The following is a 15,618-nucleotide window of genomic DNA, read 5'->3' as shown; positions in this document are numbered from 1 at the left end:
TTTATTTGATAAAATACAGTAAAAACAGTAATACTGTACAGTAAAAACTGGTTTTATGTTGTATTATATTTTAAAATGTAATTTATTGCAAAGCTGCCATTACACCAGTCTTCAGTGTCACATGAACTTTCATAAATCTTTATATGATATTTTCTTATATTATCATTTATCAGTGTTTGTTTTTTAAATCATGACGTAGCTGTTGAAATATTTGAGGTAAGATTTAAGGGGGAAAAAATAAAAAATAAATGAATACTTTTATTAACCAAAGGCGCATTAAATATGATAAACAAGGCAGTGACCAAAAAGGTATATTTATATAGGTTATTTTCTGTTCATCAAAGAATCCACAAAAAAATATTAAGCAGCACATGTGTTTAATATAATAAGAAATGTTTCTTTAGCACCAAATCAGCATGAGAATAATTTTTCAAAGTTCATGTAACTGAATACAGTAATGATGCTGAAAATGTAGCTTTGCCATAACAGGAATAATTATCACAATATACTATACATTTTACAATATATTACAAAAGAAACCGGTTAATTTAAATTGTAATAATATTTCACATTACTGTTTTTACTGCATTTTTGATTGAGACTATCCAAAACAATGTGCCCATTTTATGTTGTAGAACAAAATGTGAAAATCCTTTAAAGTAATGCAAACTAGAAAGCCTCAAGCAGTGGTGGACAGGCTCGGTGTAGACAGGGTGTGTGAATTATAGCAGCGCTCACACTATAATAATAGACCATACTCTTCTCTATCAATGCAAAATTATCACTTTTTAAAATTGTACATGTGGATCATAAAAGGTCAAACACTATAATAAAAATAATTGGAAAAAATACTGGTAAAGCATCCGTGAAAATTCAATACAGAAATACTTGTGTAATGAATTTTATGAAATTACCAAAATGTAGAATACAGAATTGTGAATAATTCTGTTAAGTGCGAATATAATTCATTTAGTTGAAGAATTTGATTTACAATGGTTAATGGTTAATTATAATCCTTGACAGTCTCTGCTGTAATAAACACTAATCCACACAGTAGATTTCAATTTGAATATGACAACAAAGTGTGAATTTTGCATATCTCGGCTGTGTCAATTACATGTATGAAAGTACACATTTAGTAGAAAATTTCTTTAGAAAAAGGTCATTGCTAGATTAGCCTCTGGTTTGACATCAATGTAGGTTTAAGTGTGTGGTATAAATACACTGGTAGGGATGTGTTTCCGAAGAAAATTCTTTTTACAACACTCCCCCTCATAATCTAAGTGCTAAAGTTGACTTAAAAGCACTGTTATATTTGTATTATTTAATGTACAAGCTAATGAATAAAAACTAAGAGATGTATTAAAATGAGTAAATGAAGTGTTGAAAGCAGATATAGAGTGTTGCCGCTCTGGAATGCTATACATTGCCTTTGAACATTATAAATAGAACAGTAATTAGAATATAATAGAAAAAATGGGAGTGATTGGAGAAAATCACATTTTACCTGGTTTCTTCAATGGAATTATTAACCTTCGTGGGCATGTTTCGTCATTTTGAATGTGTATGCAAATAGATACATTTCCATGGATCCTTATTTAACAAACAAATATGTATGAAGAAAACAAGTCACTAATTTGCATGTTTGTTCCCAAACAATAAATATTTGACAGCCTTTTATTTTGTTAAATGTTTAACTAAATGTATGTAATCATCTTGAAATTATTATTAAAAAACAATCAACATTAATCGTGATACATGTTTATTATGCTTTTAATTCACTATACACTTTTACTGATTTTCATAACATTACGCAACTGTCCAGACTTATGTTCCCCACAACAGCCAAATGATGAGGCTCAGTGATTTCACCTCATGCTGAATAAACATGGTCAGTGTGTGTTACCACATATTACCATAGTCATGTGTGGGTTAGATGAGGTTAGATGGGTTAGATGCGGTGGTGGTCAGAATAACGGGGAAACATAACAACATCAACACACAACCGGGGTGCGTTTCCCAACTATGGTCACAAGTTCCGTTGTTCTCAATTCAATTTAACAGAACTTGCAGCCATAGTTGTCTAGCAATGTTTTTGGGAAACGCACCCCAGGGGTTTCAAACAACAAATGAAAGAAAATATACAATACAATTTTACATTTTTTTTTTTTTATTATTTTTACATTTTATTTTATTACATTTATTTTACATATGAGAATATACTGTTTGCCCTTGAACTAAGTGCAAACATAATCTTTCAGATTGGAAACATTAGGGTTTTACTTCTCTAGCATGCAGAAATCAGCACTTTTTAGTATATTTTCAATAAATAAAAAGTTCATTTGAATTGTCGATATGTACCACACAGTTTGAAAGCCTGAACTGGAACAATTTTATACACTGCTAACTGGTATTCGACATTCAGTAACAGCAGAACTTATTTCTAAAAGGTTTATACATGAAAATGATTTATCTAAATCAAACACAAATGACAATCTAAGCAAACATAGTTGGACAAGTCAGGCCTGCAGCTCTGAGCTACATTTGTTAGCCAAATCTCAATGGAAAGTCTGAAGCTATGACTATTGTGTGCTAACTTATCCAGGTGGCCTATGGACTCGGGGAATGTAAAATGCAAATGTGAGAGAGAGCTTTGGAAATTAGCAAATTAGTTTTTGCCACCCCCACTGCATGTCAACTTTCCCTAATTCTCATTCAGCACCCCCTTTCACTCAAGAAACTGGTTCTTCACAGGGAACATGTTGTTATGACAGATAGAACTGCTTAAAACTTTCTGATCCTCTCTTTTAAAAATGCAGATTGTAAGGTCAGTATTTATTGTTTTATTTTTTGGTTAGTCTGTCTATATATTCTTTTGTCTATTATTAAGGTACAGCAGTTAAATACAATTATTAAAAGTAAGGGGTAAAGTTTCATCTTACTGTGTGTGTGTGTGTATATATATATATATATATATATATATATATATATATATACACACACATATATATGTTTTTTTGTGGTTTGATTAAATTTATGTGCTTAAAATTTGAATAATAATTATTTGTTCTTTTTTGAGAGAAAGGCATTCCTTTTGACTGTCTTTTAAAAATAAAAAAATCTCCCTAATAGGATCAAGACACTGTCTGGTGCAGGAATGCTGCTTTTTGCTGCAATATTCATTTTTAGCCAGGTAAATTCATAAAGCCAATATACAAGATAACTAGTAAAACAAACAGTAATCGTCTGACTGCTACATTCTGTATAACCACCCTAAAAAAGTCATATTATCGCTGATTAATTTTTAAACACCCTAGTCATCAGCTGCTAATTTATTAAAATACATTGTCTATGCTGTACACAATTTTCTAACACATAAGATTTTTAATTCACATATGTCATGATCGTTTGTTTGCTTTAAAAAAAAAAAAAGAACTAAAATACTGACTATCTTCTTCTTCTGTTACCAAACAGACTTCTCATGTGGGTAAGTTTTCATTTCAACAGTCCTTTTTACAATAAAAACCACACACTCACACACAAATAAAGCATGCAGCAAATGTATAATTTTCTGTTTTCAGAGTCCGTGGATGTGACACATTGGGCAGAGGTCATGATTGAGGGGAATAAAACCTTAAATGTTGCAGACCAGCTGCCTGGACTTATAGGAACCGTTCTAGATACAACAGGGGTAACTATCACAAATGCTGAAATTGCAGCAGGTAAGAGTTTTAACAACGTCTATTTGTATGTGAACTGATCAGTATCATTAAACTAGTCTGCATTTCAACAGAGAATACATTTGCTGTAAAGTCATTATGATTATGTGTTGTCGTAGAGTGTGAGATAATTGGCCAAAATACAACATGCTGGTGTGGACCAGAGTACGTTTGGAGCAATCTTGTGTGTGACACTGTTAACAAATGCTGCAATGTGGAAAAATGTGTGGCAAATATATCTAACTTCACACCTCTGTGTCTGCCCAAAGTGAATAGTAAGTAAAAAAAAAAAAAAAAAAATAGCACAAATTTAAGATCATAATTTGTATGAATGCACCTCTGGACAACATTTATGATTGTTTCACTGCTGTGATCCTTTTATAGTTTCACTCATTGGCGTGCTCACTGGTAGCTACTCAGCAGTCGAACCCATGGTATGTGTGCATCTCCTCATTTGATAATTGATAACTTTTTCTGAAATGCTTATCTAAACAGCTGCCAAAAATAATAATATAATATGTAAGAGATATTGTACAGTTAGCTGGTCCTTATAGGGCCCCACAGGGCAATCAGCAACGCATTGGAATTTATTTTGCAGTACTGACTGAGTCACTGACTGTACATTATCCCGCTTATTAAACGGCTACTTACCATATAAATAGAAGTGAACACTAAATGTTGGTTTGATCCAGTCCACTACAATATACAAAAAAATCGGTTTAGCAACAACACGAATATTTTGTCAATATCATTGATGATGCGCGCTTTCAAAACACTACTGCGTGAAGCTTAGTAACATTTTCAAATCTATTTGGTTCGGAGCTTGTGTCAAACTTGCCAGGTCCCGTGATTTCAGAAAATGAGGCATTTTTATGTCAAACTGGTTTCAAAACATTTCCAAATCTGGATGAAATATCAGAGTTATCGTAAATACAAGTTTCCTAATTGGGCATGAATGATTGGGCATGAATGCCCTCTCAAGTCGTATTTACCACTGGTAAGCTTAGGGGGTAATTCTGATACCTCTTTTGATACCCCTGTTTAATAAGTTCCCGAGTTGGACGTGCTGTAAACATTGAACATGGTGGAGACAAGAATTTCCGATCATAGATGTAGAATCAACATTTGACCGTTCAAGACACATTGACGTCCGCCATCTTGGAATTGTCAAAATTTCAGATGCTGTCATTACTCACAGTAAAAATACAAGTTTTCCAAGATCCGTTAATGATCAATTATATCATCTGCTTAAGTCTATTGCAGTAATAGATATTCATAGATGCGTACAACTACGGTTACAGATGCTTTTGAACAGTCATAGGCCGGCTTTGACCATTCCAATGGTGGATGGTTTAAGTATAGCAGCCCAAAGAAACAGACACTCATGGTTTTAACCGTTCTTGGTTAAAGGCCCACTGAAGTGCCTTGAAACGCGCCGCATTATTCAATGTGTTGACGTAATTTCCCCTGAAACGGCTCCAGCTGTTAGCAGCTCCTCCCCTATTTTGAAAAAGCCAATAGCGTTTTGTTGATATACAGATTGACTAGAGCGCAAGAGCGGACCTTTCTGTTTGGTAAAGCCAGTTTCCTCTAGCACTGTTTATCATCATAATCTCCTCCAAATCGCGTTGAAATGCAGCATTATGTGCAGAATTCAAATGGGTCCGATATGTTTTGTTGTCTGCGCTGACTCGCGCATATGATCCGCGCTGCGCTCTCGTGTCTGTAGTCTAAATTTAGACCAGAGCCGTTGGTGTGTGTGCGTTGCTGCGGTGTGTGAAACTAATGTGAAAACAGACTACATTCACCTCAAAATACAGCATATTTACACTGAATCGTTTCCTATCGCATATATAGTGTGCTATGTGCCTTTTACCATAGAAATTAGTAAATGTGTGTTAACAACTGACCGATTTCAGCCACAGCTTCAGCAGCGTAGAGGGCGGCCTTTAGATTCTAGAGAGCATTTTGATTGGACAGAAGATTTGATGAGAAAGTGAAGTCTGCGATGATGTCACCAAAATCTGAGATTCGTTTTAACGGAAGTGAGAGACTGTAAATTTTGAAAGCTCATATCTCCTAAATGCAAATTTTGTCATAGTTTTGGAACATACCAGCTTATTCATAACTTTAAGGCTAACACAGTCATACTAAAAGCTAAAAAACTTCAATTTTAATTAATTTTATGAATTTTAATACTTATGTGTGCTTCTAATTTAACTATTTTGCCATGCCCTGTCCATTTACACTCAAATCAAGCACTTCACAAACAAAGAATACACATTTTCCAGAACCGTCTTTTTTAATGGTGTTTAAAGGGGTCATATAATGCCATTTTTGTACAATTTAATATGATTATTTAGTGTCTAAATTAAAACTTTGTAATATACTTTAATTAAAAATTCTATTTAGTATCCTAAGAAATCACTCATTTGGTGAAAAACAGCTCTGTTTTCAGCAAGCCGTTTCTGTGCATGTGCCTTTTATGCTAATGAGCTTTGCTCACCCCGCCCCTCTGTTCTGTGGGGGCTTTGAGTGTGATGCGTTGCTTAGACAACAGCGAGTCTCTCAGGACACATCTGTGCAAGTTCAACCGTATTAATTCGATATATCAGATATATCAACATCAAAATGACTGCTGTGTTCATTATTACATCCAAGAACAGAACACCACAATCGCTTAGACGCCATTCTGCTCCAGCGTATCCACAATGACAGACGACAGCTTGCGCTCGCTCAGTGCGGGTCTGAGCTGAAACGGTGCTGTCAATCAACAGTCATGGGAGGGGTGTCCGATCGTGTGACGTCACTCATTGAACGGCTTGATTTCAGACAGGTGAAAACATATAAGGAGATTTTTAAAAAAAAAACACTTGATGAATTTTTATCATTATAGGATGGTTGTGTACAGTCACTACCAACACACATTGCTGTATAATCAACTTGTAAAAGTGCATGTACCATTATATGACCCCTTTAAGTGAGTATGAGTCAAGTTGATTCTAAATTGTAAAAGTCTTCACGTGCTTGTGTATTTTTTACAGCACAAGAGGCGTGATAAACAAGCATTATTTGAATGACTCGGTATGCAATTGAATAGTCCTTCAACCAATCACACCACAAGAGGCGTGATCATAGGAAAACGACCCATCATTTCTCTATCTGTCATTGTGTTAAACCCGCCAATAGTGTGCCAGGTTGATAAGCCAGTCTGTGATTGGTTCCCGCAAAAGTGTAACAGAAGCAGTAGAAATTAATGTACAGGTTTCCAGACTGAGTTACCGGGCGAAATTAAATCGCCAGCAGATCAGGCCGGGTTTACCCAGTCTAACAAAAAACCCTGTCGAGCAAACAAACCGAGTCAAATTTTAACATCGCTTTCGACACACTCAAATGTATCTAATATGATAAACAGCGCTGCGTTACACCACATATATATCAGGAAAAAATGGAAGCGGTCGGCGGCATAGTAAAAGCTCTGCGAAATCAAGGCATCATCAAGCTACGCCTTTGTTTTGAATAAGTGACCTCTAGAGGCAAAAAGTTACATATTGTGGCTTTAACTGACGTTTTCTGGTGGCAATACAGTTGATAACCGAGACACAGAGGGTGCTTTTCGGTTCTTATTTGTGCATCTTCGTTTCCTTTCATAGCTTCCTTTCCTTGCGTCTTAACTCTCCACCCCTTCAGGATGCGAGGGAAGGACACAAGGAAACGACGCGAGGACGGAGGAATTGAATTAAGTGAAACGATATCCTCGCTCCATTTAGAGTCACTTCAAAGTGTCATCAGTTAATAATGAACATTCTTGAACATTAGAGATAATTATTTATATTGTAATAGTTTCAACCTCCACAAAATATTACATTTGTTCGTATTTTTTATATACTACCAGTTATTATTAACAATGAATTATTTCCGGTTATTAACTGTTTTTTATTTGTTGTATAGTATTAGTTTGTTTCATTTTCTTGTGTTTTGATATAATTCTCCAACTGTCCTACTACAGTTGTCGTAATTTGACATACATTAGTGTCCTGTACATGTAAACAATAATGATAATTAGAATTATAATAATTAAATAAATCACGGCAAGATGTGAAGGGGAGGAGAATTTAAACGTGCGTCACGTTTAGGCGATACAATTCTTACGCAAAGGATACCTCGGGAAGCCTCCTCACTCATCCCTCCCCCTCGCCTCCTCGAGGTGCAGTGAGAGTTGAGAGATGTCCTAAAAGGGTCATGGGATGGAGGACGGAGGAGTGAGGAAACGAGGAGGGATATTGTGAAGGACCCGGAGTGTCGCCAGCGTTTAAATGAAAGTGCGCGAGTAGCACCGGTTTCAGTGATGAGCAGACTGATATACACCGTTGGCACGGATGAGTATTTGGAAATATCTACCGCTGGATGGCACTATAAACTTGCCAGAATCAAGAGCCATGCAATAGAGCAAGAGCATGCTAGAACCCTAGAAATGCAGAGCAGCTATTTATTCAATTATGACACATCTCTTACTCATCATTATTTGCTTTTCAGCTGCTGAATGCTTTTAAAGTGCTAAATGCCTTCAACTCACTGACTATGCAAGGCAGCCTGTGAGATATTTTATTTTTAATTTTACATTTTCATTTATTATTTGAAAGTAAATCAAGTAATAATAAACACTTCTTCATTTGAAAACATCTACAACAGTTTTTTTCTAACCAAGATGTTTCCCCGTCTTTTGTCTCACAGTTTCACAGGGGAGTATACATACGCTCACAATTTCACAGTGTCTCTCAGTTCTGTGTTTTCCACCCCCAAAGTTCAAAACATAATTTCTACTTTGTTGACGGATCGATCCATTTACACTCTCAATGTGAGGTCTCTAGGTAAAACACTGCAAACACACCAATATTTCCATCACTTGTTCTATCTATCCATTCCTACCGATCTTTTCACCATCACAGTATTTTATTTACATTTACAGGAATGGTATACATAGAGGCACCTGTAGGGAAAGTGTGTTATAATTCGAAACAACAGCTGAATTGTACCAGTATAGAGGCTATGAGCAAGTGTGTATGGCAGATGTCAAGAGGGGACGAAGCGCCATTGATTCTGGGACCAGGGAGTGAAGTAATGTTGTCAGATACGTGTACAGAACTATCAACAGTCACACTTCTGAAGACAAATGGATACTGGTCAGGTGTGTTGTTCAATGCAATTAGTGGAGTGAAACAGGTTTCCATTTACGTCATTGTGACTTTTGTCATTTTTTTGATATTCCAGGAAAATACATCTGCCTTTTTGTGAGTGGGAACATTGCTCACATGGGAATGGCACCTATTCAAATTGCACTGCTACCAGAAGTCATTAATGTGACAAGCAGTCCACAAACTGGAGATTGCTCTGCATCATCAACCACCAAAGTTACCATCTCATGTTCCATCGAGAGTAGCAACGAAACCTACACGTCCCGGCTAAAACTCGGGAGTCTGGAAAATGCTGCACCAATCAAAGAAGGTATAGGTTGTAATTATTATCTATATATTATAGAAATATTTCATTTGATGGCAAGTGAAGCTGACTTTTATCTTTCATAGAGCAAATAATCCGCTGATGCTTCAAATCACATGAAGTTTATACTTACTTATTCTATAAAAATACATATTTGACTTTATAATCAAGCAATTTACCAAGTAACACAAAAGTAAACATGTTCCAGGTCAAGTATTGTTAAATTGTGTCTTAGCTCCTTATTTGTGAAGTGCAAATATGACAAAATATTAAACTAAGGGATATTTACATGTATTTATTATAAAAATTTGCAGCACAAGCATATCACAAAGGCATCGGTTTTAAATGATATAAAATAAAAATATAGGCTACTGTACAAAAAAGTATTTGGACACTTTATGGTTGTCAAACTTGAACATTCAAATGTGTTAAACTACATTTACAATCATCAAACTTAATGAAATCCATCAAATGTGTAGCATGTTCACATACATGTTTTCATATTGTACTTAACCATTACCTGCGAACACAGGTAAAAATGTTAACCCTTTTTTTTACAGAGCGCAATGGTATAATCAAGTATACTGCAGACTTTGATGTTAATTGTATGGCAGACGGCAAACCAAGTTCACTTGAGGGCAGTTGCATTTTAGAAAACACTCTGAATCAGCTGCGAAATCGCTCAATAAAAGTACCAATCATTTACCGTAAGTACTGAAAGTCATACTCTACTAATGCAAATGTATGCCATTCTATAAAACTCCTTGAAAACTGGTAATGCAAAAAAATCTCATGTTTGGATGTTTTTTTTTTTGCAGCCAGTGACTTGTTTTGTGCAGAGGATGTAATTGAAGAGAGAAAATGGCCAAAAACAAAGAATAATGAAACCGCTATTATAGACTGTATTGCATCAGGGAGACAGGGCACAATGAAACGCAAATGTATTGGAAAAACTTGGGGTGAAGAAATCTCACTGTGTGTTAAAGCAGTCCTGAATAATGTAGCTTCGCAAGCAAAGGTATGCAAATCTAGAAGATCTGACTGATGTTGAGTGATCTGAACACTTAAAGACACAACTATGGTATGTGAATTATGTCTTTGATGTGAAAATGTCTCATTTTTCTCTCACTTCAGGATTTTGAAAAAGGACTTGGAGCAACACAAGAGGGCGCTAAGTTAATCTTTCAGAGTTTGAAAAATACCACAACTGAAGAGAACGAGAACAGTTTTGGTGATGTCAAAACTGCAGTTAATGTTTTCCAAACTATGAAACTGGCATCAGTAAACATGCCACTAGGCGAGAACCTTCTCGGTGTAAGCATTTCAACCGTTTCACTCACTTTTGACAGCTCACTTATTAAATAAGTATATTATATAATGAAGGAATTCAAATCATACAAATTATTAATGATCAATTAATTAAAAAAAATGTAAAAAAGTAATTGTATTACTTGAATACTTATATAGGCTATATAGTCAATGTAATGTAACATTTTGAAAATGTGAGGTACCCATATTGACAACAACATCTTCAGGTTCTAATCATGTTAAAGGGGTCCTTTTATGTTATTTAACTTTTTTAACTATTTATAGTGTGTAATGTTGCAAAAAAAGATCTGCAAGTTTAAAAAAACTCAAAATGCACTCCAAAGGGAGATATTTTTGATTTAACAGAATTCGCCTGCGGAATTCACACAAAAAAAGGTGTGAAGCCTGGTTGAGCTGCATTAGAGAAGACCGTGTTGTTGCTATGTTGAAGATACGCTGTTTTGTCCACCCTATTTCCAAAACACATTTGTTTGACCTTCCCAAGACTGACTAACGTAGAGTGGTCAAAACTTATTTTAAACACTGTTTCTGAACATTAGTCTGTGCACTACACATTTTACAGAGGACAGCTACCAGAACCTAGAGCACAAACACTTCGTCCCACTTGTTGAATATAGATCACAAATTATAAGTTTGTCAATAAGTATTAGTTGCGCTTTTTATTAGCAGTTCCAATTACAAGTTTTATGTTGTTGCTACAATGTAAACAAAGGGCTGTTTGTCTCCGCTCGCCTGCTAGCCAGCATTAGTGTTGATGTAGCATTTACTGTAGCGTTTATAAGCTGTTTCTTTTGTAAGACTGTTCACCGCCCTTGGGAAAACTATCCATGATTTTGTGATTGGTTACTGTTTGTATTACCTTAATCTTCCGACAAGTATTGTGATTAAATTGCATAAACTTTTATCTAAAAATGGATTAGAACATTACAACAACAAAAAAACTTACCACTCAGAAATGTGCTTGCGAAGTCTGTGCATTAAATCTGTTATGCGTAAAAAAAAAAAACATTTGTTATTTGAACAATCAAACAGGAAAGAATATTCTAGTACACCCCAAAAACAAAATTAAGACATCCTAAAAGGGCATAATAGGACCCCTTTAAAGTCTGAAATGCAGATCAGGCTGTGATATAATCAGAATGGTCGTATACTTTGAGATATTTTCCGTTACAGTAGAAAATTTGTTCTCTTTAAAGGATTTCATCGAATCAGCCAGCAGCATGTTGAACGTAACCTGGGAAGTGGGAGACAAGGATGAGACTGGTTCACTGGCCTCACAATATCTGGCATCGGTAGAAGGGCTTGTAAACAGCATCAAAATAAACAGCAGTGAGGGCTACAACTCCTCAAACATTCAGCTTCAAATCTGCCGAAACAGCTCCAGTTGCAACAGAACCGTTTTCAATGTGGATGTTGAACTGAACGCAACAGGAGATATGGTGAAAACAGTAGGATTACAGAGCTTGGCCAACCGCTTACCAAGACTGGGTTATGAGAATGCATTGTTTCCTAGCATAGTGGTATCCAGCACAGTTGAGAACAACACTCAGCAATCGGTGAGCATCAGACTGGCTTTTCAAAATGATGAGGGCAGCAAAGGCACGATGCATTGCGTCTTTTGGAACGTCACAGAAGAGAGATGGTCAGACGAGGGTTGCGAATACGTTAAAGGTCCGGGGAACGTCGGCTACTGTGAATGCAACCATCTCACCTCCTTCTCCATGCTCATGTCCAAGCATTCAGTAAGCATGCCTTTTCTAGATCAGCTCACGTACGTCGGACTGGGAATCTCCATATGCTCTCTCATCGTCTACATCATCATCGAGTGTTTGGTCTGGGGCGCCGTAGTTAAATCCAGCCTGTCCCACTTCCGGCACACTTCTCTCCTCAACATCTCTCTGTGTCTGCTTTTTGCCGACTGCAGCTTCTTAGCTTCCTCTTTCCCATCAATCCTAAATGAAACCTCGTGCCTTGTTTTGGTGGTGGCGAAGCATTACTTCTTCCTTGCTATGTTCTTTTGGATGCTGTGTCTGAGCATCATGTTGTCATACCAGCTCATTTTTGTCTTCAGCCACATTGGGAAAAAGGTATACATGATCATTGGATACACCATTGGCTATGTTTGTCCAACATTGACTGTGGCGATTACATATGTGTACTATGACAAAGCAACGGACATCCCATATTACAGCTCGAAAACATGCTGGCTTACCTATAAGTCAGCTATGCAGGGATCCATCCACGCGTTTCTTTTTCCAGTTGGGGCCATCATACTGGTGAACATGGCTTCCATGATGGTGGTCATTGCGACGGTTTTAAAGCCGTCTGGAGCTGAGACCAACAAAAAGGGGGACAAAGATGCAGCTAAAAGCATAATCAAAGTGATTATCTTTCTCACACCTATTTTTGGTGGGACTTGGATTCTGGGGCTTTTTGTGTTTCTGATGGACGACTTTACACAGTTTTTAACATACGTAGTCCATTACTCGTTCACCATAGTCAACTCCCTGCAGGTATTTCCGTCTCTCCACGAAAATTATAACACGTTAAATAGTACAACATATCTACTTTCTACATATCTACATATCTACATATCAACATATCATTTATACCTTATGCCTCTGTTTCGTTTATACCTTATAGGGCTTCTTCATCTTGTTGACAGGATGTTTTGCAGAAAAAAGGGTATGCATTGTTATTGACATTAAAAATGTTTAGTAAAGTTAGGACCACAGGAAACTGACCTCTTTTTTTTTTCTTCAGGTCCGAGATGAAATTTTGAAAATAGTTCTGGGGGTAAGTTCTGGTGAACACTTTCTTTTTTATGTTTTTTAATGCCATACCACAGCAAAATTTGAGGGGAAATTCCATTTGAGTAATAACTGCATTATACAGTGGGGCAAAAAAGTATGTAGTCAGCCACCAGTTGTGCAAGTTCTCCCACTTAAAAAGATGAGAGAGGCCTGTAATTTTCATCATAGGTACACTTAAGCTGTGAGAGGCCGAATGAGAAAACAAATCCAGAAAATCACATTGCCTGATTGTTTAGTTAACTGATTGCTAGTGAATGACTTGCAGAGAGCTGGGACCAAAGTAACAAAAGCTACCATCAGTAACACACCACGCAAATCCTGCAGTGCCAGATGTGTCCCCCTGCTAAAGCCAGTACATGTCCGGGCCCGTCTGAAGTTTGCTAGAGAGAATTTGGATGATCCAGAAGAGGATTGGGAGAATGTCATATGGTCAGATGAAACCAAAATATAATTTTGTTTGGAGGAGAAAGAATGCTGAGTTGCATCCAAAGAACACCATACCTACTGTGAAGCATGGAGGTGGAAACATCATGCTTTGGGGTTGTTTTTTTGCAAAGGGACCAGGATGACTGATCCGTGTAAAGGAAATAATGAATGGGGCCATGTATCATGATAGTTTGGGTAAAAACCTCCTTCCATCAGCAAGGGCATTGAAGATGAAACATGGCTGGGTCTTTCAGCAAGACAATGATCCCAAACACACTGCCTGGATTACGAATGAGTGGCTTCGTGGTCCTGGAGTGGCCTAGCCAGTCTCCAGATCTCAACCCCATAGAAAATCTTTGGAGGGAGTTAAAAATCCGTGTTGCCCAGCGACAGCCCCAAAACATCACTGCTGTATAGGAGATCTGCATGGAGGAATGGCCAAACTACCAGCAATAGTGTGTAAAAACCTTGTGGCGACAAGAAAACGTTTGATCTCTGTCTTTGCCAACAAAGGGTATATAACAAAGTATTAAGATGAACTTTTGTTATTGACCAAATATTTATTTTCCATTATAATTTGCAAATAAATTATTTTAGATTTTCTGGATTTTTTTTATTTGAGCCATTTTTCATTTAATTCTGTCTCTCATAGTTGAAGTGTACCTCAGATGAAAATTACAGGCCTCTCTCTTTTTAAGTGGGAGAACTTACACAATTGGTGGCTGACTAAATACCCTTTTCTCCCACTGTATTTTTTAAAATAATTTTTAAAGTTAAAATAAACATTTTCAAAATAACAATGACATATAACATTAAAATTTCTCTCCCACCCACAGAAATCTGGAAAAGATCAAGGAACAACAACATCCGTCGCAAAATAAATAATCCATTCAAGTAATTGCACGCAAGGTATGTTTTGGATACAGCTTGATTCCCTTGTTTGATTTACAACCAGGAATTATTATGTGAGGAAAAAAAATATATATTGCAAAATTAATACATTTCAACTGTAAAGCAGCTCTACAGAAGATAACAGTGTCATTATTCAGCTCAGTTTGGTTCACATGTTGATTCAGTTCAGTTCAATAACAGTGTCAATGTTGCGAAGTTCATCAAGTATAAAACAATTTCAAAGGCAGCTGAATACATTTATCTTCTAAAATTTCTGGTTCCGATTTGTATTGCAGAAGGAGCATGTAAAACACTATGGGACACTGATCCAACTCTAACCCACAGCAGAAAGAAAAAAATGAGAGGGAGCAAAACTGTTTGGTGAAGACCTAAAAGTACTTTTTGTAAAGACTTAACATCTTTGAAACAAAGTATAGGCTGTGGTTGTCCCTTTTTACTTACTGCATAAACTTAGGAACAAACCAAGAGAAACCAAGAAAAAATATAATAGATGTTCGTTTTTGTGGTTTTAAAAGAACAATATAAGTGCTGCTGTATATATATGTAGCGATTATCTATTGTTTTCTACCCTGATTGTTGTTGTCTTTCATTTAAAACAGTTCTACATGTCTTATGAAGATGTCTATCTCTCTAAATACAATGTAAAATGTGGTCATTTACCTGTAATCTGATTAGTTTTAGCTCTGCTTCTATTTTGCAAAACATAAAGAACTATGACATCAATTTCAATGTGCTATTTAGTAATTCTGACAAAATATCTGGAGAACTCAAGAAGCGCTCTACTTGAGCTTGACATATTTTTGTTTTTTCTCATTAGACAGAATTCCTTTTTATCTTGTAAAGGAAAAAAGAGAGATGAGATTGTGAATAACAAGTTTTATTATGAATAAAAGATCTTGGGCATACTATTGTAAAATGAT

At 36.2% G+C, this 15,618-nt stretch overlaps 1 protein-coding gene across 1 annotated transcript; it reads left to right on the top strand.

Moving 5' to 3' along the window:
- The first annotated feature begins 2,734 nt into the window (after window positions 1-2,734).
- adgrf3b (adhesion G protein-coupled receptor F3b) lies at window positions 2,735-15,585 on the top strand. The gene is made up of 18 exons (XM_067418640.1): window positions 2,735-2,827; window positions 3,133-3,193; window positions 3,475-3,487; window positions 3,582-3,722; window positions 3,839-3,994; window positions 4,104-4,153; window positions 8,256-8,314; window positions 8,454-8,590; window positions 8,689-8,907; window positions 8,991-9,224; window positions 9,779-9,925; window positions 10,037-10,236; window positions 10,353-10,532; window positions 11,744-13,060; window positions 13,191-13,232; window positions 13,311-13,343; window positions 14,623-14,695; window positions 14,974-15,585. The coding sequence occupies exons 1-17, from the start codon at window positions 2,814-2,816 to the stop codon at window positions 14,665-14,667; spliced, it is 3,048 nt and encodes a 1,015-aa protein (XP_067274741.1). The 5' UTR covers window positions 2,735-2,813; the 3' UTR covers window positions 14,668-14,695; window positions 14,974-15,585.
- Window positions 15,586-15,618: the final 33 nt, after the last annotated feature.

This window comes from Pseudorasbora parva, chromosome 15 (genome assembly GCF_024679245.1).
Source record: "Pseudorasbora parva isolate DD20220531a chromosome 15, ASM2467924v1, whole genome shotgun sequence".
NCBI classification, from domain to species: Eukaryota; Metazoa; Chordata; class Actinopteri; order Cypriniformes; family Gobionidae; genus Pseudorasbora; species Pseudorasbora parva.
Note: the sequence above shows the minus strand (reverse complement) of the source record. Positions and strands in the feature narration are given on the sequence as shown.

Bases quoted from the DNA above. Each gene is read 5' to 3' on its own strand.
- adgrf3b (XM_067418640.1), top strand. The intron at 10,533-11,743 runs GTAAGCATTTCA...TTCTCTTTAAAG, and splicing joins TAGGCGAGAACCTTCTCGGT to GATTTCATCGAATCAGCCAG. The intron at 13,061-13,190 runs GTATTTCCGTCT...TATACCTTATAG, and splicing joins CCATAGTCAACTCCCTGCAG to GGCTTCTTCATCTTGTTGAC.